Here is a 22,625-nt window from a genome sequence, read left to right on the forward strand (position 1 = left end):
ATGGGAGGGCCAGTAATAAATGAACACATTTCATTGTGGGGACACAGGCCCTCTGAGGGGTCACCAGCAGCCAGGAGAAACAGAGACAGCACGGAGGCACTCCAAAAGAAAAGGCACCTGCATGCAAGTATTGGCAAGCAGCATACAGGCAACAAGGGAGTCACACAGAGCAACACCGACAGGGCCAGCAGCTGGAAATAGCTGTGGGCTTTCAACTGAAAAAGAGTGAAGTGGGGATCATTCTGGGACAGTGTCTCCAGCTATAGTGACTGGAAGCCCAAGATCTTCCCCTGATTATTGCATGGATTAAGAAGAGCGTTCGACAAGAGCATCTCCTTGGAGGTCAGGCTTTTGGAGTGGATCAGCAGAGGGACGTCCAGAGCATCCCCCTGCGGTGCCTCAGGAGGCAGTGTTAAGTCCCCTGAACAAGAGGTATTCCCAGCATTTTGGAGAGGGTTGGAGACGGCCATTTTACAGCTTGGATGCCAGATGTGTCCCACAAAGGTTGTACTTCCAAGCCCCAGAGACAACAAAGGGGCTGGGAAGGGAGCCCTGGAGCGAGGTGGGCAGGAAGGCAGCGAGGCGAGGAGCTGTGCCCGGGGACCCGTGGGGTACCTGGGAGCCGCAGTTGATCTCCCGGGCGCTCAGGGAGAAGCTGACACGTGAGGCCTCCCCGGTCAGCTTCACCTCGTAGGTGGGGCCTCCCTCCACGTGGCACAGCGCTGTGACTTGGGCCATAGTGTTGAGGTGGCCAGTGAAGGTGAAGAAGACCTCCTGTCTCTCTCCCGGCTGCAGCACACCCGACAGCGGCAGGATCCTGAAAACCTGCACGGAGAACAGGAGAGACTGAGGTGCTGAGCATGGAAATGGATGCACAAGAGCACCTTGGAGCAAAGTGCAGCTGTAGCCAGAGGGATCTATTCCTCAAACAACACAGCCAGAATCATCCTGATCTCATCCTGTATCCATGCCACTGACCAGTGGAGGCACCATGAGGAAAATCTTCTCCCATACTCACGGATCAATGCAGTAATACACTACATTGAAGTGAACTGGGATGTCTCCTGGCAGTAGAAATTCTCTCTGACACACAACTTGCCTTTAAAAAGCATTTATGACTGCTTTTAGAAAAGCGGGACACGCAGAGTGAGAGCTCTTGGAGCTCAGGGAAGGACCCCAGCCCAGCTCATCTGACTCCTGAGGCTTTTCCCCTCTCTCTCTCTCTGATTTATCTGCTGCTTTTTCAAGGTGCTGCAGCAAAAGCTCCTGCAAAACTTTCCTACGGACCACCTGATGATGTCCAGGGGGAGCAATGCCCTCCACAGGTGCTGCACAGCGTCCTTGGGCCTCCCTACAGCATGTCCTGCGTGGCCTCTCCAATAACCAGTTGCTTCAGCAGCACTTTGTGATGGGTCTGGAGGGATGCCAGGCCCCTCTGTGGGCAATGCTGAGGGCCACCAGTGGGGCTGGCAGCTACAGCCCTGCTTGCCACACTGAAAATGTGGAAGTGAGACAGATTCCCTCTTACCTTCTCCACTTTGAGGGGAATCCATGGTACATCCACGGAGTGACTGAATCCTGCCAGCCCCACTGGGATGTAATGCCTTCCACGAATATATGTTGGCAGCTGAAAAACAAGCCATTTTCTATGCTGAGAGGAAGAGAGAGACACTTGGCAAAGTCTCATTTTAGAAGACAGCTTCAGGGCCACCACTGCAATACCAGCTCTCAGGTGAAAGCAGACACCTGGAAACAGGTGGTCTGGCAGGGTTGGGAAGAGGGTACATGGAGATCAGGACTCATCACAGCTTGCTCTGGGAAGGAAGCTGGAGGTCTTAGCATCATGATGCAGATGAAAGCCTCATCTTACATTGTGAAGAGAACAAGGCCAAAAAATCCCACGCTCAACACAGATCTGTGTTGAGCTTAGATCTGTAGGATCTGAGCAGGCTTCTCCAAGGAAAACTCTCCTGCTCCTCCCTCCCACACAGCCCATGTCCATCCACAGGCCCCGCTGCCCAGCCCACTCTCAAGGCACAAACCAGCAGGGCAGCAAAAAGGGAGGTCAGCATGAGCATGACTTGGTGGTGGCAAGCTGGGGAGACAACACAGCACTGGGTGTACAACAAAATCTACCTCTGCTCTTGAAGATTGGCCAAGATCCTGTGGTTCTTGCAGGTCTGTGTCTGGCTCCTCCACATTTTTAATACTGCAGTGGCTCCATTGAGATGCTGAGCAATTCAAACAGGTACTCTTCAACTTTGGTGGTGAGGGTCTGAATTTAGGTGGGCAAAGTTCATACCTGGAAAAAAACATAACTGTGAGCAGGGACCTGCAGTGGGAGGGAAGGACACCTGCATGAGGAGCTCCTGGTCAGGATGCAGCCCCTGGCTGGGTGCTGGTGCACTGAACTCAGGAATGGTTTGATCCAGCCCTTCCCAATCCAGGCTGGAGCAGGTCTGTTCTAAACCAGCCCAGGGATGACACTGAGGTAGCAGTGGTGCAGGCAGCTGCAACTGCTTGCATTGAGGAACTACAGAGGACAGGGATTAACACCTTGTGAGGATGCAAAAAGCACAGTGGGAGAGGAAAAGACAGAGAAGGAGGAGAGCAAAAAGTGAGATTTGAGACACCAAGGGCACACCCAGGCAGTGATGAGCCAGCACAGCCCTGCCAATGCCCAATGCCAGAAACTCTGCAGCTCTCCCAGGTATTTATCAGGAATGTTTCCCTGACAGTGCAGGCAGGGGTGGTTGGCATTTCCCAACACTCCCAGCTGGCTCAGGTCACATTCCCCACTTTAGATTGAAGCAGGTGCTCAGGGTAACTCTGCTTGTGTTTCTAATGCCACGTGAGGACACAGTTGGGCTGTGCCTGCCTGTCACCCTGCTGAGCTGCAAGAGCTCCCCTACAGTCAAACACGGCCTGAATGCTCCATTCCCAGACAGGCATTCAGTGCCAATAATGACCTGCTCCCCAAAGAATAACTGTCTTTAGCTTTGTGGCTTCTTATCTAAGGCTGGGTTTCATTTCTGGATGAGAGGATCTCTCATCATAACCCCCAAGAGATCCCATATCATCTATTCCACTGCCTTTAGTTTGAATCAATGGTTTGAGGCAACTTCCCAGGACCATGGTGCCCAGACAATGGCATTTTTCACTCTAAAATAGAAACTCTCTGGGAGGCAGGGACAGGAGATGGTGTGATGAACAAGTCCTGCTGTCCAGCACTACAGAACCCATAAGGGACGTGTTGCAGTGGGGAAAAGTCAGAATGAGTAACAAGTGTCACCAAAAAAGGGAGTGAAGAATCCAAGGTGTCCACCAAGAGTTGAGCCTTGGGAAAGAAATCACCCTGGCACTAAAGGAGTTGTCTCAGAAAAGAAGGAAAGGTAACGAGATGTTCTGCATCAGCCCAGGTGCTGAGTAGCTCTTTCTCTGCTGTTGGGACTTTCTGGGCATCCTCCAGCACAAGGCAAGGGAGGAAGGCAAGGAGCAGAGAGCAGCTCCTGCACAGAGGACCCATCCCAAAGCAGAGGGGCCAAAAGGGCACCCCCAAAAGGGCCTCCAGCAGCACTGTGGGAGCTGGGATTAGGAGCCCTTCATCAAGGTGGACATCGCCTCAGGCCACAGAGCTCTGAGAAAGCAGCTTTGGCCCCAGCTTTCCATCCCAAGGGAAACCACTGTGGGGGCTACACAGCACCAAATTGGTGGAAAACCTATTCCCTGAGCATGCAGCCTGAGCACAGCTGGTCAGTGTTATTTGCACAAGGAGAAGTCAGAGCAGTCTGTCAGATCCTAGACAAACAGCTCTGTTCTTTGCAAAGCACAAACAGGACAGCAGGAAGAAGAGGAGAGGGCAAAGGTGCACATACCTGAACTTGTGCACCTGGCTGTCTGCCTGCAATGCCCAGTGGTACTCCACAGGAAGGGGGCTGCAGTTGCTCATCCTCAGAGAGCGCACTGCTTCCGTGCCAGCCACGATGCAGCCAAACTCCAGGCTGCTGGGCTGGATTCGGAGATTTGGGAAGTGGACTTCTCCCCAAAGCTCGATATACTCCACATAAGGATGGTCCCTAACCATGTCTATCTTCAGAATCTTCTGTTCTTTCCAGCTGTGAAGCTCCAGTTTGTAAGCTGGGTCAAATGCGATGTAGACATGGCAGGTCTCCTCTACACCCACTCTCACAGGCTGCAAGGAGATGGACAGTAATTAATGACATGCCAAGGTCTGACAGCATGAAACAGTAAATGCTCCAAGTGTGGCCCCAGCATGGGCTTCTCAGTTCATCGTTCACTTCTTTATAGCAAGGGTGTGACTGCAGGCACCACAGTCCAGTCCAGGATTCCCTCAGGCTCACGTTTCTGTGCTCAGCAGCAATACAAGGGGATGGCTGCTGGAGAGCTGGGATGCTTTCCAGGAGACACCTTTACTGCATGGCTTGCCCAGACCAAATTGCCTGCTCCCTCCTCCTTGTGCCTTAAAGCCAGGATGGAACTTCTCAATTCAGGTAATCTTTTGATTCCTTCAGCAGCTCTGCTGATGCAGCTCAGGCCAGCCCACTGCTGATGCTACACAATAAACTTGTTGACTCAAGGACCTCCCAAGAGAAAGGCACCAGCACATCCCTCCTCTTCCAGCCCCACTGGAGGAGTCCAGGGCTGCTCACCTGGCCATCTGGGAGGGGCTGCTGGTCCTCATCACACACCAGGAACGGCTGCTCCACGTCCAGCACGAGGTCGAGCGGCAGGGAGCAGGTGTTTGTTAAAGCCAAAGGCTGGTACTGCAGAGTTAGGACATCACTGGGTTTCTATGGAAACAAGGAAAAACAGCCTCAAGTAGCCAGAGACCTCCTCCTGCTTCTGTTGCATCTCACATTTTTCAGCCCCAGAAGTGCACACATGCTATTGATCCTTTCTATTTGTTTCTACTTTCCCAGGAGATGTTTCTTTATAGCAGATGCTTGTCATGTTTAGAAACCACAGCATCCTCTGGGGACAGGGCACCACTCCCATGTACAGATGAGGGAATAGGAGAGGAGGTGGCTGCTTGAACAAGACCTAAAGCAGAAAGTGAATCCAGACCATTTGTGTCCAGTTTTGTCTCTCTATTGGGCAGAACAGCACTGGAACATCTTCACTCACATGCTGTCATTTCTTACAACCTTATTGGCTCTAGCAGCCTCAAAAAAGCAGTTAGTCTGCAACAAGTGTCCTGCAGCTCCTGCTACAGGGACAAGGTGTGTATGGTCTCAAAGCTGTGATCAGCCTAGGCTCTTCCTTCCTGTCTGTGCATTGTGCTGGGCTTCCTGCATGCTTTAGAGAAACCAGAGAGTTTGGGAAACTGCTTCTGGATGTACTGATATCAAACAGGTGCTGTGCCATAGTATGCAATCAATCAGTTGGTGTGTGTGGCATTGAGCAGAACCCAGGCAGAATCAGGGAGAGCTGAAAGGCTTCTAATTACATCTGAACTGCCCATTCCAGGGATTCTGTACTTCAGTGGAAGCCTGGGAGCCAAACGAGAGGCCTGAAAGTACAGAAACCAAATCATGAAACATACTCTCTTTTTCAGACAACTTGCAGGAGAGGGAAAGATGATGCTGGAACTGGGATCCAGAGACTAAAGGGCACCTGCTCTGCCTCAGTGTTATCATCACTGCAGGATGTCTGGGGGTCTTTTGAAGCAGGTGAGGCCTAGGGAAATGCACAGAGCTATACCTTATAGCTATACCCTAAAGCATCCATGCCAACAGCAGAGAAGGCAGAGACACAGGAGATGATGGGTTTTTCCTCGTTAGCCTGAGGAATTCACAGAAATTTCCATTCTTCCCCCCAGCTTGCCTACAGCTTCAGTGTACAGACATCATCGTGCCTTGGAGGATCCTTAAAATCCTCCCTTTACAGTGTGCAGAGAAACTGGCATTTCTCTGCAAGTGGCCATGATCCCCACAGCAGTGCAGCTGTAACTGCAGTTTTACTTTGGGGCAGTTAAATACCAGTCTCATCTCTAAAAGCATCTTCACTCACTTGACCAAGTGCCTCAGGCAGAGCAAAGAGGGGCTTTAACACAAGGACACACCCCCCTCAGCCATGCTGCTAAATGCCAGGATGCAATCCAGAGACTTACCTTCTCCACCCGGAAAGAGAGTTTTCTGGCTGATACTTCTATAGAGGGATCTATGAACTTGCAGTTAATGATGGTTTCTATGATCTTCTTTGTCACCACGCTTGTGCCAACGACAGCTTCACACCTCATGTAATCCCTCACGTCCTGAATGCAAGAGTCACTTGTCACCAGTGGAGGGTGGCAGGGCACCAGCAAATGCCCTGCACTGGCTCAGCACCCAGCACAGCCCCTATTCCTGCCACACAGTTACAGTGGGCACTGCCTCCTTTTCTTGCCGTGATGCAGCTGATTTATTCTGCACTCAGTTGTCTGTAACACTGCACCCCAATGCCCACAAAAGGCACTTGTGAGAACTCCCCTCCCTTCACATGGCTTTTGTTTTATCTGTGCTTACCCCAGATAAACCACTTGGCACTTGTTGAATTCCCTTTCTTTTTGTGCTCCTAGTCTAAGTGTAACTTATTTGTCTGCCCTTCTTTGCCGACTCAGCGTGCAACACCGTTTGCCCCAAAAGAGCATTATTTCCTTCCAGCCCTGCTTTGGGATCAGCACTGGGTTTTGGTAGCTGTGGAATCCCAATAAAGCCTTGGCTGCTCTGATGGTGGCCAGCAAGGAAAGCAACTGGTGCTGCCACAGAAACGTGCGGCCTTAAAGCAGTTTCTTGAAGGGCCTTGCTCATTTCCCCAGGCAAATGTCAAGGCACTGTGGAACAAGGCCAGGGGAGGGGATGTGAGGGCTCCCCAGGCTCAGCCCTTGGTGGGGACCTCACCTGTGGCATGTGGGAGAAGCCTCGCAGCACCATGGCCACAGACTGGCCTGGCTGCAGGTGCCAGGAGCCTGGCTCCAGCCCGAACACGGCGCTCGTACGACTGCGGCTCTCGAAATCATCTTCAGCCTTGGGGCTGCTGAGGGCTGAGACGCTCTGGCCCTTCCTCTTGGCTGGCCTGTAGCATTCCACGCTCCAGAAGAGCCGATGGAAATGGTGGCCCCTGTTTGTTACTTGGAACTGGTGAGTACTGGGAAGGTGGCTACAAGAGAAGCCAGGATGGAAAATGGTGTGGGAGCAGCTGTTTCCCTGCTCATCAGATTGCTCCTGATGAGCCATCTGAGGTGTTCATAACTTGGGGACTGTCTTCATTTCCAGCTCTTAATGTGGGCCAGAAACTGTCTGACAAGCTGCCCTTCTGGTGTCATTATTGCAAAGAGAAATCTGCTTATAATGCTAATGTAGCATTTTCAAGGTGAGACTAACAGGACCTGATGTTTTCCTCCAAAATGTTTGTTCTGGGCTGATTCGTACTGTTACTGTATTTTGCATTGCTCTGTGCCCCACACTGTCCGTGAATCTTTGAGATGCTGCCCTTGAGGACCTTGTGTGTGGGGGATGATTGCAGGCATTTCTAAAAGCCAGCTCAGAGGCAGCTTCTGCACGATCCCAGCAAGCTGGTAAAAATCGTCTGCCTGCTCCAGGAGAGGAAACCAGGGCAGCAGGGCCCCTCTCCTTGGCAGCAGCTTTGGTTTTGCACTGAGAGCCATTTGTAGAACTTCATTTTGCAATTAGAAACTGTTTTGAAGTGAACTTTGCAAACTCTGCTGGCAGCAAAAAAGCCATCGAGGCCCTGGGCACAGCAGGGCAGCAGCAGGGCCCAGGAACAGCAGGAGGAAGCGGCAGTGGCACTGCGGGCCCCACACAAAGCAGCAGTTTCCATCTGGCCCTGGAACTGCTCTGGGGGCTCCTGCCTTCCTGGGGGGGTTGGTGCCCTCCTGTTTCTCTGTTCCCGGGCCCTGCTTGCCTGGGAAGTGCCATTTCAGAAGGGAAGGCTGTGAGGCCATCTGCCCTTGGTCCCTCAGCCCCACGGAGGGACCGCCTCACCCGGGCGCCCTTTTGGGAACCTTTTGTTCTGGGGCAGCTGTGACACCACTGCTTGATCAAGTGAGGACATAAATGTATTACAACTAAAGACAATTCAGTGGCCATTTAGCAACTGGTTTCCCTTCCAGTGGCTTTTGAGGGTATCTAACAACTCTCAACTGGCCACCACACGTTTCTGAAGGAATCTCTGCCTTCAGGGAAGGACTCAAGGATTGGAACACTGAAGAAGATCTTGCCTGAAGGACTACAGCAAAACTGCTCCTTGTTGAGCCAGGAGGAGAGGTGGGAGTGGGGAGATCTCCTACCTGAATTGGTATCCCAAGTTGAGCTCTGGGGCCAGTGGTTTGTCTGTGACAATTGTGGTGCCAGTGCCCATAGCCCTCAGTAAGAAGCTGAAGCAAAAGCTGTTCTCGATGAAGAGCTGGATGGAGTCAGCAAAATGCCCAGTGTCATCCAGGATGGCTGTGACAGTCACAGGAACCTCACCCCTAGCGGGGATCACTCCTTCTTGGGTTTCAAGAACAAAGCACTGGGGTTTATCAGCCTGTAAGACAAGCAGAAGATGCATTTAGGATGGAAACCATGCACCATGATCTCTTGTGGGATATAAGAAAAGGACAGACTGAAGAGGGGAGGATAAAAATCATAAAGGCTTCATTTCCCTAAATTTGAGCTGCAGTCTCAGGCAACAGCAGAGCTCATACAACCTGTATTTTCCTCTCCTTTAATAGACTCACCTAATGAACCCAGCTCTGCCCAACCCAAGGGATGTTTATCCTCAGGAGAGTGTTCCTTCCCCACTCTTGCTCTGGAGTGTGTGCCAAGGAAAGCTGCTTTCTCTCTCTCCTGCCTTCTCACAAAGGCTCAAGGCCAGAGGAAGCCAGGACTGCTCAAATCCCACTCCAGAAACCACACAGCTGGAGGACACTGCTGAGATCCTGAAGAATATCACTGCAATACCAGTTGCAACCCCAACACCAAACTATTCTTGCCCAAGGGGCCATCAGTGCTTCTCAAGATCCCCTGAAAGACTGAAGCCCTCACTTCCCACTGACCATCAGCTGTAGAGAGGTGCCCCAGTGCCCTCTGCTTTGGAAAAGCCACCTCAAAATGGTTACAGCAGAGCAGAAAAGCAAGAAGCAGAAAGGAACTGGATGATGTGTGCTCTGTGCACATGGCCCACTCTTCCTAAGAACTCTTGTCATCTGCTTTCTCATGGACTTCATGGATTGGGCAAGAGAGCTGGAAGCTGCTCAGAGCAGGGAGGAAAGGTCTGGCACCAGCACAGCTGTACAGACACAGCTCTGCAGGCCCAGCCCTGCTAGGAGCATGTGAAACCCATCATTTCCATGCCAGGCCCACCCAGCCAAGATGCACTGCTCCCTGCAAAGGCTGAAAGCAGAATTTCATTGTGGAGTTAGAGAAAGCTGTCCTGGAAAAACCCCTCACTTGAAGGTGGCATTTATCCCCCAAAGAGCTGGAAAAGCAGCAAGTTCAACTTCACAGCCCTCCTCCTTGGCCCACGAGGCTGTGGCTGGACTCTCCCACATGGCCTGATGCTTTAGCCACAAACACAAACAAGGCCATAGGATCAGGTTTGAAGCAGCTCCACAAGTTCAGCACATCCAGCATGAAGAAAAACAAACCTCAAGCCCCTCCCAGATCTCCCCCTCCAGCAGACAACCCAGCCAGCCCCAGCCCCAGCCTACAAGCCCTTCCTGGCTGTGCCAGCCCTGCTCTCCCTGCCAGGGGAGCAGCCCCAGCTCCTTCTGTCCTGTGCAACCTCCACATATGAAAACAGCCTTTCTCTGCAGCTGCTCCCCAAAGATGCTCTTCAACAGCACAAAGATCACAGGCTGGGGGGGTGCACAACCCCCACACATCTTCGTGTGCACAGCCCAACTGGCTTGAGCCACAGGAGCTGTGACAATTGCAGTCTGAGGACAGAGCTCACACCCTGCTCTCCACTACAAACAGCACTTGGGCACAAAGCAAATGCAGCTGGGACAGGGAAACCATAGGGAAATCCAGGCTCTCTGGGGAGCAAAGGAACACAGGTTTCTCTGATCTCAGAGCTCCAAAAATGTCACACGCACATCTGAAGACCTTCCAGAAAGTGAAGGGAGGACCTGTCACCACAATCCAGACTTGTTTCTGCTCCAACATCTCTGCACCTGATTTCACCGAGGGCCCCAGCTAAAACCACTCCAGAGCCAGGATCCTCTTGCCTCGCTCCGATGGAATATTGGAGTATCCTGCCACCTCTCACACCAGATGGGCCAGATGGAAATCTTGCATATCAAAACCAGTCATAAAAAGTCCTGGCTGCTACTGACCAGTCAATTCCCTGGAAAACAGCCCCACAGGTACTTACAATCTTGATCCTGAAGTCTACAGGGACGAGACCTGTGTTGAAGAGGGTAAGAGTTTGTGAGCTCGGCTGTAGCACTGGGATCATGCCAAAGTCTATCTTCTTTGGAGTTCCATAGATTTCTGCCAGCTCTCCAGAGCTCAGGAATTCTGCTCTCTGTTCCAGGAAGAAGCAGGAAAGAAAGATTTTTATAAAAGCCAAAACAAACCACAACAGGGAAACCTAAAAAAGCTTAAACAGCTCAACTCTACTCAAGTTATTTATTATTTATTATTTATTATTTATTATTTATTATTTATTATTTATTATTTAACCACTCTCCAGCTGAAATGCTGGGCTTTTGGGAAAAAAAAAATAAAGTTACATATTCACCTCCAAATTCAAAAGGATCAAGGTAAGAGAAACTTTCAAAATACAAATGATTGGCCCAAGGTAAAAGCTTTGCAAGAAATGTCTAGTTAAGACCAGGCTGACAGGTAAACAATTGGTTATTCTGGTGGGGAGAAACCCTCCTGCTTAAGGTAAGCAGCCTGATAGTTGAAAGCAACTGTTGTGTCAAACTTCAGGCTCCCTGGCACAGCCTGCACTGCCTGTCCTTCCTGCTGACTGATTTACATGCAGTGTCACAATGGCCCAGGGTCAGATACTTGGTGCCATCCAGGGAATTTGCCATCATCACTTCCATGTGTTTTAATGTAAGTTTAAATCCTTGCAACTACTCTTCAAATGCCAGCTTTCCTTTCTTTTCCACAAAGCTCAACCTTCCCAGAAGTCTTCTGACATCCTCTTTTGTGCTTAAAGAGATGACATTTGAAAACAGGTATTTCCAAAGTTACTAGCATTTTAAAGATTAATTTAACTAAAATTATCCTCAATTCCAGCTTAGGAACTACATTCAGAGTCAGACACTGAGATTACCACCTATAAGGCATAAGCTCTTTATGGCACCAGTCCCTTCTGTCCTTCTCCACAGCAGCCTGTGCCTGTTTTTCCCAGAAGAATCCCTGCACACTCTGCACCCTGCCAGGAGGAGCTGCACAAAGGCACACATCTCCCCTTGCACTCACCAGTGGGTTTCTTTCATCCCCAAACACGCCGATCAGAACATTGGTGTGATGATCGCCCAATGTTTGCACTTGGATTGTAACCGGAATCTCTGCAGTGCTGCGAGGCTGGACAATGCCACAGGGTTTGGGGCTGGAGTACAACACAGGAGAGTCCTCCTTGCGTTTCTAGAAGGGACACAATCAAATGCAGCTTCAGAGGGACCTCCAAATTCAGCTTGAAACTCCTTAACATCCACCGCCACAGCAACTCACACACGTTTTTCAAAATCCCCAGGACAAAGGTAAAAGGCCCAAAGAAGATGCAAGAATTGCAGGCTTAGCATTCTCAGGGGGTCCTGCAAGGAGGCTGCCAGCACAGCTGTTGGTGTCTGTGGCTGCAGCAGCTTTTCACAACCCTCTAAGATCTCCCACCAGAGAACACCCTGAAGACTAGAACATAAACTGTTTCCTCAGGAGGTTAAACTGCCTCCTAAAGTTTACATTCAGGTAGGATCCTGCTCTCAGCAGATTTTTAAGGCTGAACAGAAAACAGCAAGGTCTTATCCAAACCCTTTTTTCCCCTAATAATCTCCTCAGCAATATTTGAGAGGAGGAGGTGGATGCAATGACAAACCTGGGGAATGAGCCCGTAGCAGCCAGGAAGGTGAGTTTTATTGGTGATGATGAACTTCTTCTCGTATGGCTCCTTCAGGTGGCACTTATTGCAGTGCATGATTTGGGGGTACACTTGCAGCTCAGGAACCAGACATCTGGGCAAAGAGATGACCCCAAGGGAATCAGAGATACTGAGAGAACAGAGAACATTTACCCCCAAAGATAACCCATTTGTCACTGTCAAACAGACATTTAACAGCCCTGCAGTGAGAAATTGCCTTCAAAGCCTTCCCACTCCAACACGGCTTGTCAAGGAGGGGCAAACCCTGAGAGGCAGCAGCCAGAGGCTGCCAAGTGCCCCAGGCAGAGCACTTACTTTGTCCCACAGCTGCCTCAGCCTCTCCTTTAGCCCAGAAGGCTTGCAAGGACTCCTGTAACAGTCCCGGTGATCCATGAGCTCTGGGGGAGCATTCCCAACACGGATCAGTGCTCACTAAGGCTCAAGGAACACACGACTCCGGTGTCTCAGTAAAAATGACTCCCTTCTCTCCCACGGGGCTGTTGCCCTGCCTGAAAACTCAGCTGTTTGCCCCAGCTTTGGAGGGCATGGGACACCACCTGCCCTACAGAGTGGGTGATCACCCCCTCCCAGTTCCTACAGCTCCCTCGGTCCTTCACTCCACAGCTCCATGCACTGACTGTCCCCATTTGCACTTGCTTGACAAAACTGCAGCCCAGGCACTGACTGCATGGCTCTGCCTGCGAGAGGGAGCAGCACCAGGGAACTGCATCCCTCTCGTCATTAAACTGGCAGGATGGAATTCTGCTGCAGCAAGAGCAACTTTTGGTTTAAGTCTGAAAACATTCAAGCTCAAAATGGGAAGCAGAGGAAAGGAGAAAAACTAGAGCTGACTTGCCACATCAAGGGCTCTTTTCCCCTCGTAAGATCTTGCCCTCACCACTCTGGCTGTGAGCCACTTCCCCACTGTCACGTGCCCTCATGAACAGAACGAGACCCTGACTCTCAGCAGGCTGCTTGGTGTGTCCCAAACCAAAGCAGGGGGGTCTCAACCCAGCACAGCTCCATCTCTTGCAGGAAGAAGGAGAGCAGGTCCTCGGGAAATTTGTTCCAGCTCAAGCACCAAAAACCAGGCCAATAAATGATTTCATTCCTGGTCCCTCTAGAAAAAGGCCCAGGACTGTGCTGGGCTGTGAGCAGGGCTGCTTTTCACCACAGGCTGCTTTCCAAGCACTGCTGTTCTCGTGTCCAGCTGGTCACAACATGAGAACATTAAACAACACTTCCCTTGGGAGCTGCAGCCAGCAAACCCTGTGCCAGGCAGTGTGCTGGGAGAGGCCAGGGAAGTGCTGGTACCTGGCTGTGATGATCACTGATGCCACTTCCTTGCCAACACCCTCCAGGCCCACCAGGTCCACCAGCATTTTCCGGTAGTATTCCATCACCGTGTTGGAGCACAGGGTCACCTGGTGGAAGAGAAGAGCAGTAAATTCTTCCTTATAAAAGCTCATTACCCACACGTGGTATTCTCCAGTTCTTGTTTCATGGGAAGGAAAGGGAGGATTTTGCCTTAATTACTCTGCTGATCCATGTGTAGAGCACAGTCTCTGAGAGTAACAAAAGCCTTCTGGCAATACCAGATTTGTTAAACACACCTTGCTATCATGGCATAGGTCAGCTAAATTCAAACATTAGGCTAAAGCTCTACACACCACTGTACCCAAATTAAGGGGCCAATTTTTCATCTGACTACAATGACACAAATGCAGATGAAATCTGCTGACTTGGACAGAATGAGTTCAGCTTTACAACAGGAAGCTGAGGGCAAATGTGGCCCAGCAGGTGCTGGGCAGTTCATGGCTGCAGAGCTTTTTGTCTCCACTGGAGATCCCTGCAATGAACACAAATCATTCTGCTCCCCAGGAGAGGAGACATGAGACCAAGAAGAAAAGCAAACTGCTTTCTACAATGACACCTCTCATTCTGTCCTCATCCTTCCTCTGCCCACTTGCAATCAAAGAAACTGCTCTCAAAAACACAAGAATGGCTCCAGTACTTTACCATACGGTTTGTGATCTCAGCGTATGATTTTGGGAACAAAACAGTGCTGCTTCAGTTACATCCTGAGTAACCCAGCTAACAGAGGCCTCAGGCCAGTGCAGATCTCTCACTCACATGATCCTCAAAGCTGGCATCAGAGCTAAAGCCCTCGCACACTCCAGTGAAGCTTTAGCCCTGGGGCTGAAGCGTGTGTGGCTGGACTCTTCCCATACCTCGATATCCTGGTGTCCCTGGGGGAGGATGGTCCCTTGGCTGGGATTCATTGTAAACTCCCTTGGTTCCACATAAAAATGAATTCCCTTCCTCCAGGATGGGTCTCCTTCCTTGCAGATTTGATCCAAGCTGCTGACAGCAGGCTGCGTGCCATCGTCCGACATGCGGAGCTTGAATGTCACGGCCAGCGGGGAGGTGTTAGTGAGGCGACAGGTCATGGTGCGGGGAAAACCTGGGAAAAGGACACAAATATCCATTTAGGCACCAACTGTGTCATGACTCCTGGTGTGAACAGCCTGGTAGGATGAAAGGGTGACTGCAGTTTAGCTCTTTACTATGTGAACTACAGCTCACCGAGAAGCTACGTGAGGAATTAATGGAATCTGGAGCTAGAAGGTGATGCAAAGCACCCTAATGCAGTTTCTCTCTGCAGCATCCTTAAGGCATCTCCTGGTTTGGGCCAAACAGACTGAGCAGGTGACAGCTCAGAGCACATTCCACTGGAGGCAAACCTGAGCCTTGCTTCGAGAGCAGTGATTAGGAACCATGTCCCACCTCACCCAACAAAGGGGGCCATCACAGCCCTGCTGCTCCCTGTGATTGCTGCCTGCAAGGGTTTACCCCACTTGAGCTCTGAGATTTGCTTTCCATCCTGGAAAGCCAGAGCTCCAGCCACATATGGTGGGGATGTCCTGCAGAGCCCGGCCACCGGCCACCACTGCTCTGCACTGGACATCTGGCTTGGCTGGCCAGCTCTGTGGGGAGGAGACTTCTCCCAGGCCTGCTCACCAAGAGTCATTTGAACACAGATGGGGGGAAAAAACAACTGCAGGCACAGCCCAGAGCTTCTATTCCTTGGTTCTATTTGATCTGACAAGGGCAAAATGCTACCTGAGGCACCAGCAGCCCTGGAGTTCCCAGCCTGAAGAGGCTGCTGTGGCAGAAGACGAGTGATGGATGTTTTTATGTTCAAGTGGTTCATTGTGGAACGCACAGATCCCTCACGCTGTGCCCAAGCCCAGGGAACACTCACCGAAGGAGATGTCACCGAAGTGGAGCTCATGGAGGTCGAAGTGTAAAGCCGGCCCAGTGACACACCCCCTGCGATGACGAGCACAGAGCAGGAGGAAATGCCTCGGTTAAAGGGAGTCACAAAGCGTGTGGCAGCCCTGGCTCGGGGACATAAAGCCTGGGGTCAGGGGCACCGTGGGCTTCAAATCAACACAGCACCATGTGCTCAGCACAGTGTCCGTGTGGGCAGGAGGCAGCTAAAGCCAAGTGGCCGGCAGCCAACAGCCACTGGTGGGGATTTGGGCACAGGGCAGGCAGGAAAAGCCCCCAGTTGCTGGTGGTGCCATGAAGGACCCTGAACACACACCCAGACATGGCTCCATTGCCTCAGTTTCCCCATCTGTAATGTGATGGACATAAAAGTCCCCACAAACTTCTGTAACCAGCCTTTCCAGCCACGGGCTCCCTGCCTTGCTGCTTCTTAGCTCCAACTGGTGTTCCCATGGAGGAGCTTTCTCAGGAGATTTTGAGCCACACAATCATTACTGACAGACTTTAGAGACATGAAGCCAGGGGAGCCCCAAGCATCCTCTGAAAAGAGCAGCAACAGTTCTGCACAGTGGGCAGATGAATCCTAGAGGAAAGGACCAGCCTGGCACCAGTGCAGCAGCCGGCACAGCCAAGGGCAATGGCTTCAACAACCAAACACGGGTGTCCTGAATCTACCACGCCACCTCACCTGTCCTTGAACTCAGCAGACAGGCTCCAAAAGTCACCAACATCCACTGAAATCAGCACTTGAAGCTGCACAACACTCACGAGTTTATTTTGTGGGTGACACCAATCCATGCCCACTCTGCTTTTTGGTTAAAAATCAAGGACCAGTGAACTGTGCCTTCTCTTGTGTTCCCAGGACTGCCACTGGCTCTGCTCTACACATCTCTACAAGAGACACCTGCCCTTGCCCAAGGAGAAAGCTGCTTATGCAATAATGTCCCAGGAGCAGATTGGGGGGAGACAGAGGAGAATCAATTGATGGTGAAAGGTTCCCTCTTGATTTCCAAAATAACAGAGCAGCACTTTTCCTCCAAAAACAAAGCCAGCATAATTGTTTCTCCAATTATAATAATTGTTCTCCAGCGGGCAGACCTACTCACCACTTTCCTCTTGCTAAGTCCTAATTTTCTTATTCTTTTTTGATCCATCTCCCTTATCTCATTGGTATAATCAAGTGCAGGGTGCATTCATTTCTTTATTGCCTTGATCCAGTGCCTCCCAACAGCAGCAGCCTAGCTGCAAAGCTCCAGAGCAGCCAGCATCAGCTTTCCTGCTTGCAGGACATTATCCTATCAGCACATGGCTCAGGCTGGCAGGGACAATCCCTCGTGCTGCTGTGGAACTGAGGACTGAGCTCTGCCTTCCCTGTTATCACCCCTTCTCCCTTTGCTGGGCCAGGATTATCTCTTGCAGTGGCACCAGCCCATGGGATGATGCCCATGTCCTTGGCACATTCCTGCTGCACAGTTCCCTGTCTCCCAGCCCTTTCCTAGCTGTGGAAAGGAGGGACTGGAGCACTCTCTGCACAGGAGTTGGGAGCACAGCTTGTCCCCCACAGCATGGCCATGAGAGGTGAGGTGAGGCTGCTGCTGCCCATTTGGGATGGATTATGAGCAGAAGTTTTTAAAAACACTGCTGCTGCTGCAGAATCACCCAGGCTGCCCCATCTCCAAAGCCCTGGGAGCTTTGCTGGGTGTTGAGCTGGGACAGCCCAGAGCAGCTACTGCCCAAAGCTGATCCATCCCACTGCCTGCCATGGCCCAAGGCAGAGGGAGATCCCTGCAGGGAGGAGTCATTCCAGCCCCCGGGCACCCTACACTGGGGCAGTGCCAGGATCAGAGCAGAGATGAAGAGCTCAGGAAACTCCTTTTTCCTCTGCTCGACCCCAAAATGAGGGAGGTGGGGGATGTCCCAGAGACAGCTACAGATGTGCCCAGCAAGCTCCCAGAGTCCTTACCAGACTGTCAGGATCACAGGCGTAGGAGATGCAGCCACACGGAACTGGAATTGTTCCTCAAAGCTCCCCAGGACGGTGGCATTGAAGGAGATGTGAATCGTCTGGATCCCACCTGCTGCAATGACGCCCTCCTCGGGGGCAAACTTGAAGCAGCGGCCCACGGTTGTGGCTGAAGGGATGTAGGTGAAGGGAGCATCTATAGCTCCTCGGTTCATCAGTTTCACCTGCAGCAGCAAGAAAGCAAAAGGGAAATTCATGTGCAATCTTCCCTTCTTGTCAGTTATTTTCTAATGATGCAATTCCCACCCAGAAAAGGCAGAAGATGCTTTGTGCTGCTGAAAGGCAGAAGTCCAAAAATACAACAGGACAAGTTCTGCCTTTGGGTTTTCATGCAAAGCAGCAGTAATTGCACATAACCAGAGTCACCCTGGGCTTCTCCCATGGACACAGAGCACTCCAGCTCTGGCCAGCATCACCAAGCTCATTCAGAGCTGGCCCTGAGAGCAACGTGGGGCAGCTGCGTAGTCAATCACCAGAGAGCTGCCACTGCCCCACTTAGCACAGCTCCAACAGTTCCATCTACTCATTCACCTTTTCCCAAATCATGACAACAACACATTGATAACGAGGCATCACCACCAAATACAGAGACAGCACCATCTTTTGGTAAAAAAACCCAGGGTGTTTTTCCTTTCCACAGCCAAGCTTTTGAAAGAGTCTGGCATGATGCAGTGCCTTATTTTCTCCCTCTTTCAGTTGCTCTCTATTTTTTTTGCAAACTTGACACTATTTTGAGGGAGAGGCAAAGAGGTAGAAAGATCCTTAGCTTTATTCCTAGGAACACTTTTGTCTTTCTAGAGTCAGGGATGCAGCAAGGCTGGAGTGTGGTGAGGGAGTGGTCAGCAAAGGAAAGAATCCCAAGCCCTTTGCAAGGGCCAGCACTGAGCCAGGAGGCTGGATGGCTTTCCTGTGACTCCCAGGAATAAGCAGGAGACACTCCACTGAGAATTGTTTGCAGGGTACTGAAGCTCAACACAGCCAGTTTGTTCCAGCTGCTTCTGAACAGTCCAGTGCAAAGGTGCCTTGTGTCTGGGGCTGCCACAAAAGCCTCTGAACGTGCAGCTTTTTGACCCAGTCTGGGTTTCATATGCCAAGGGGTTGTTTTTCAGGAAGCTTCTGAGCTGACCCCCAAGGAAGGCTGCCAAAAATTGGCATTGCCAAGGGACTGGGGCTTCATGAACAGCAGACACACCTTTCTGACCCCACCAGATCTGCCCAGTACGTCCAATATTCCCTGCTCACAACTGCCCGTGTTGTCAGGAATTCCACAGGTCCACCAGGCTTGCTGCTGCCTCAGGAGCCATCAAGATCCATCCCAACCCCTGCTGCTCACCTCATAGACGTGGGAGGTGTTGACAAAAATGTTCCCAAGTTTCAGCATTTGACGGCTGAATTCAACCACGGGTCCTTGGCCTTCCCCTCGGAGGTGCAGGGGCAGCCTGCTCCCACGGCCTGGGGAGAGATGCTCATTTCAGTACAATAATTCCCACTGTTACACTCTATTTTCCAGCCTGCCTGAACGCTGGCCCCTGACTCTGAGCTGGATAAAACCAGCTCCTGATATTGCAAGAGAAGATTTGGACCCTTCTCTTCCCTCAGGACATTTCCCTTGGGGCTGACTTCCAATTTCTAACCCATTCCTTGGGCTGGTTTCCAATTTTAGCCACCAGTTTGCTGAGTTTTAAACATCTCTCATGTCTTGAAGTGACAGCCCAAGGAGTAATGGGTATCAATGGAAAGAAAGGAAATTTAGGTGAGGTATTAGGAAGAAATGTTTTACTGTGAGGCTGGTGAGACACTGGAGCAGGCTCCCCGGGGGAGTTGTGGAGGTTCCAGCCCTGAAAGTGTTCAAAGCCAGGCTGCTTGGGGCTTGGAGCTACCTGCTCTAGTGGGAGGTGTCCCTGCCCAGGGCAGGGCTCTTGGGACTGGACCATCTTTAAGGTCCATTCCATCCCTAACATACCATGATTCTATGGTTTCCTTCCCATGCACCTAGAGGAGCTTTGAAATCCATTCAGTGAAGGCACAAAGCTCATCAAGAGATTGGCAATTGTACCTGGCAGATTGCTGGGCAGCAATTGCCAAGCTACCTGGCCCAGTAGCACAAGACTTTGTTACCCAAGCCCTCAACTTCTGGCACTCAGCATTGTGTTCTATCTCCACAGACTGGGAGCTGCAAGGTGCCAATTCCCACACAGGGAGAGAAGCAGGTGCTGGCCAAGGCTGGTCCCTCTACAAAGACCCTGGGCTCAGTGGGGCTCAGCCACCTCTGGTCTGGTGGTGTGTGGGCAGTGGGAGGTGATCCAGGCTCAGGGAGCACATTTCTAACTCAGCTCCTGCTGCCTGATGATGGATCCATGCCAAATGGACCCATCCTGGAGGTCACTGGTCTAGAGGGGCTTAGTGCTTGTTCTCTCAAGCTGTTCTGCTCTGGCCTTTGAGGAAATGCTGGCAAAGCCGTGCCATGAAAACATCTCCCTGCAGTGCCTGGGTTGTTCTGGGATCAGTAACCCAGACCCAGGATTCTGACCCTGGCCTTGCACAGGAGACTCCCTGGAAGCTGCAGGGGCAGTGGCATGTGCCAGCACTGCCCTGCTGCCCAGGGACTCTTCCCAGCAGTTCCAGGGGAGCTCAGTGGGCTCAGGCTTGCACCATGGCTTCAGTAGGGCTGAGAGAAGCAGGGGAAAGGAGCTGTACCTGAGATGTTGCAGTAAGCCACACTCCGATACTCTCGGGCCTTTAGGGGTTTAAAGGTCACCTTGATTTGGACTGAACTATTTGGCCCGATCTCTCCCTCCTGAAACAGAAAGAGACAGCAAAACATTTCTCTTCAAACTTCCCATTTCTTGTGTACAACCACAGTCCTGCAAGCCTTTATTTAGAGCATCAGTGATGAGTGAACAACACAAGGAGCCCAAGGAAACGCTCCAAACCCAGCTCAATACACCACTGGAAGCTCTCAATGCTCAGCTGATCAGCTCCCACTCTCCACAACATTCCCACTGCTCTGACACAAGCTGTTGGTCACATCATGCTGCTGTCAGCTGCAGTATGTAACTGCCTCTGTGCACTGGTGCACTTGGCAAGAAGAGAACATGATCCCCTTCCCTGGAAATAAAAATATTAGTTTAACCTGTTTGGAAAGAAAGCAGGGGTTGGGATTATTCTGGGGTTTACTCCAAGATGAGAAGGGATTTTGCACTGTGCAGACTCCAGGCATTCATCATCTCTCACAATGCCAATCCTCAGAATCAGGGCTCTGGTTGATGGGAGAACGTGGGGGTTCACTTGCATAAACAGAAGAGGAGGAGGAGGAAAGGGAAGGGGAAGGGGAAGGGGATAGGGAAGAGTTAGAGTGTTAGAGTGTTAGGGAGTTAGAGAGTTAGAGTTAGAGGAAGAAAGTGAGGCTCTCAGCTATCACTTACCAGTGGCTCAAGGGAAAAAGCATCATTGGAGAATAGCATGGGGTCTTCTTTCACCATCATCATCTTCTCCCGGACGCTGCTCTTCAGGATGGCGCGGCGATCTTCACAGGAACCCTTCTTCTTCGCTCTTCTTCTCTCTCCCGTCGTGTTGTCCATGCAGGCCTCTCTCGGTGATCGCAGCAAGTAACACTGCCTGCAGCCACAGGGACAGACAAAGCCAGCAGATGGTTCAATGAGCCCGAGATTTGCAGAGAGAAGTGGAAGTGCAGGAGAGCAAAGCACCTGGGGAGGAGCAGCAGCAGCTCCCAGCAAGGGCTGACCCCAAGCCATGGCAATCCCAAGTGGATCAGAGCATAACTTGTTCACTGGTACAACAGGTAGTTTTACTGCACACTTGCACACACAGGAGAGGTTTGGAAAGCCAGCATCCCTTAAGAGAACCTCCGGCCTCAAAGCCTCTGCCAAAACTGAGGGACAATCCAGCAGCCACCTCAACTGGCTTTTCCTACCACTGAGATGCTCAGGGGAGGAGATAAAGATCATGGAGCAGGACTTCCCTGGGAAGGGGAGATGAAGCTGGGTCACAGCTCTGTGTTACCAGCATCACTCTTGGTTTCTTCTCTTTGGGACCTGCCCTGTTCCCTGCTCTGCCTTTCTCAAGAGCATCCCAGAGCACTTCCAAAGGAAATGGATGAATTCAGGCACTGCATCCCTTCAATGACATTCAAGGTTTTAAATGCATGAAAACAGAGGCTCTGAGAAGGGAAGGGACTTGGTTCTGCAGGAGGGGGACAGCAAACTCCTGGAGAGACCTTTTTGTGATCCAGAGCTTTATGGGTCCCATCCCAGTGCATGGTAGTAGAATCCTGTAGTAGTCCTGAGAAGAAAAGGATCCTACACTATCTCCTCTCATAAAAAAAAGTCTTCTCTGCTCCAAGACCTCAAAAGTTTCTCTGACAGCAGGACAGTGGCCTTGGAGCTAAAACCATCCCTAGGACTGGAAATAAGGAAGAATGAAATGTCATGGTGACAGTCTAGGACTGTCATAAAACTGGTGTGAAAACAGATGCTTTTGGAAAAAAACCCATGAAACCAAAACCAGGCTGAAGTTTCCTTTGGGGAAACCTTGTTGCTTCTGAGGGGAAAGTGGATCACCTGGGGTCCAGGCTGAGGCAGGCAAGTGGGAAAAATGGAAATAAACAGCCCAGGGAAGCAGCCAGAGAAGGTCACAGGATTTTCTTTTAACACACAGAGCTTGTATGAAAGTCAGACATCGTGTAAGCAGATAGAGAACAGTGGAAAACCAAGAAGCCCAGGGCACTAAAGGACCCTCTTGCCAGCCATTCAAGTGGGCCAGTGTTCATCTCCTGGTCCTTTGCAGGCAGCTTAAAATGGCTCTGAGGAGTGCAAATGACCTGGCCCACAGCAAGCAGGGGCTTTCCAGGGCAGTTTTGGCAGGGCAGTTCTGGCAGGGCAGTTTGCACAAGCAGGCTGAGCAGAAAGGATGCAGCCACCCACCCTCCTTCTGTAGTGGGTTGTGTCTTTTGGCTGGTTGTGAGGTGCTTGCCTTTTATTTTCTTTTTGCTTTCTTCCCTTTTTTTCCCCCCCAGCAATGGTTTACAAATGACCAAAAGCCATTGCTGCTGCTGCCCCGTTAGAACTTGAGGAAATCCAGTCATTGCCATCAACCTTTCCTTCCCAAAATGCCATCCCTGGCTGGGGTATAAATGGAACTGGAATGTCAAGTGCTGAGCTCCTGAAGCCCAGGGACACACCCCCTAATGCCA

At 51.2% G+C, this 22,625-nt stretch overlaps 1 protein-coding gene across 2 annotated transcripts in view; it reads right to left on the reverse strand.

Annotated features, from left to right (window-relative positions):
* The window catches only part of LOC147650797 (axonemal central pair apparatus protein HYDIN-like), a 57,018-nt gene that overhangs the window by 24,108 nt on the left and 10,285 nt on the right, over positions 1 to 22,625 (reverse strand). For both annotated transcript variants that reach the window (XM_086847709.1, XM_086847710.1), the window contains exons 9-26: positions 20,839 to 21,031; positions 20,111 to 20,210; positions 18,747 to 18,865; positions 17,354 to 17,577; positions 15,362 to 15,429; positions 14,328 to 14,560; positions 13,411 to 13,520; positions 12,055 to 12,190; positions 11,442 to 11,606; positions 10,378 to 10,530; positions 8,309 to 8,547; positions 6,900 to 7,158; positions 6,131 to 6,274; positions 4,671 to 4,811; positions 3,876 to 4,192; positions 2,137 to 2,302; positions 1,529 to 1,627; positions 616 to 825 (exon numbers count right to left, since the gene is read on the reverse strand). In XM_086847709.1, coding sequence (XP_086703835.1) covers positions 616 to 825; positions 1,529 to 1,627; positions 2,137 to 2,302; positions 3,876 to 4,192; positions 4,671 to 4,811; positions 6,131 to 6,274; positions 6,900 to 7,158; positions 8,309 to 8,547; positions 10,378 to 10,530; positions 11,442 to 11,606; positions 12,055 to 12,190; positions 13,411 to 13,520; positions 14,328 to 14,560; positions 15,362 to 15,429; positions 17,354 to 17,577; positions 18,747 to 18,865; positions 20,111 to 20,210; positions 20,839 to 21,031 — 3,076 coding nt within the window. The remainder of the gene's footprint in view (positions 1 to 615; positions 826 to 1,528; positions 1,628 to 2,136; positions 2,303 to 3,875; positions 4,193 to 4,670; positions 4,812 to 6,130; positions 6,275 to 6,899; positions 7,159 to 8,308; positions 8,548 to 10,377; positions 10,531 to 11,441; positions 11,607 to 12,054; positions 12,191 to 13,410; positions 13,521 to 14,327; positions 14,561 to 15,361; positions 15,430 to 17,353; positions 17,578 to 18,746; positions 18,866 to 20,110; positions 20,211 to 20,838; positions 21,032 to 22,625) is intronic.

This window comes from Cyanistes caeruleus, chromosome 12 (genome assembly GCF_971803275.1).
Source record: "Cyanistes caeruleus chromosome 12, bCyaCae1.hap1.1, whole genome shotgun sequence".
Lineage (NCBI taxonomy): Eukaryota > Metazoa > Chordata > Aves > Passeriformes > Paridae > Cyanistes > Cyanistes caeruleus.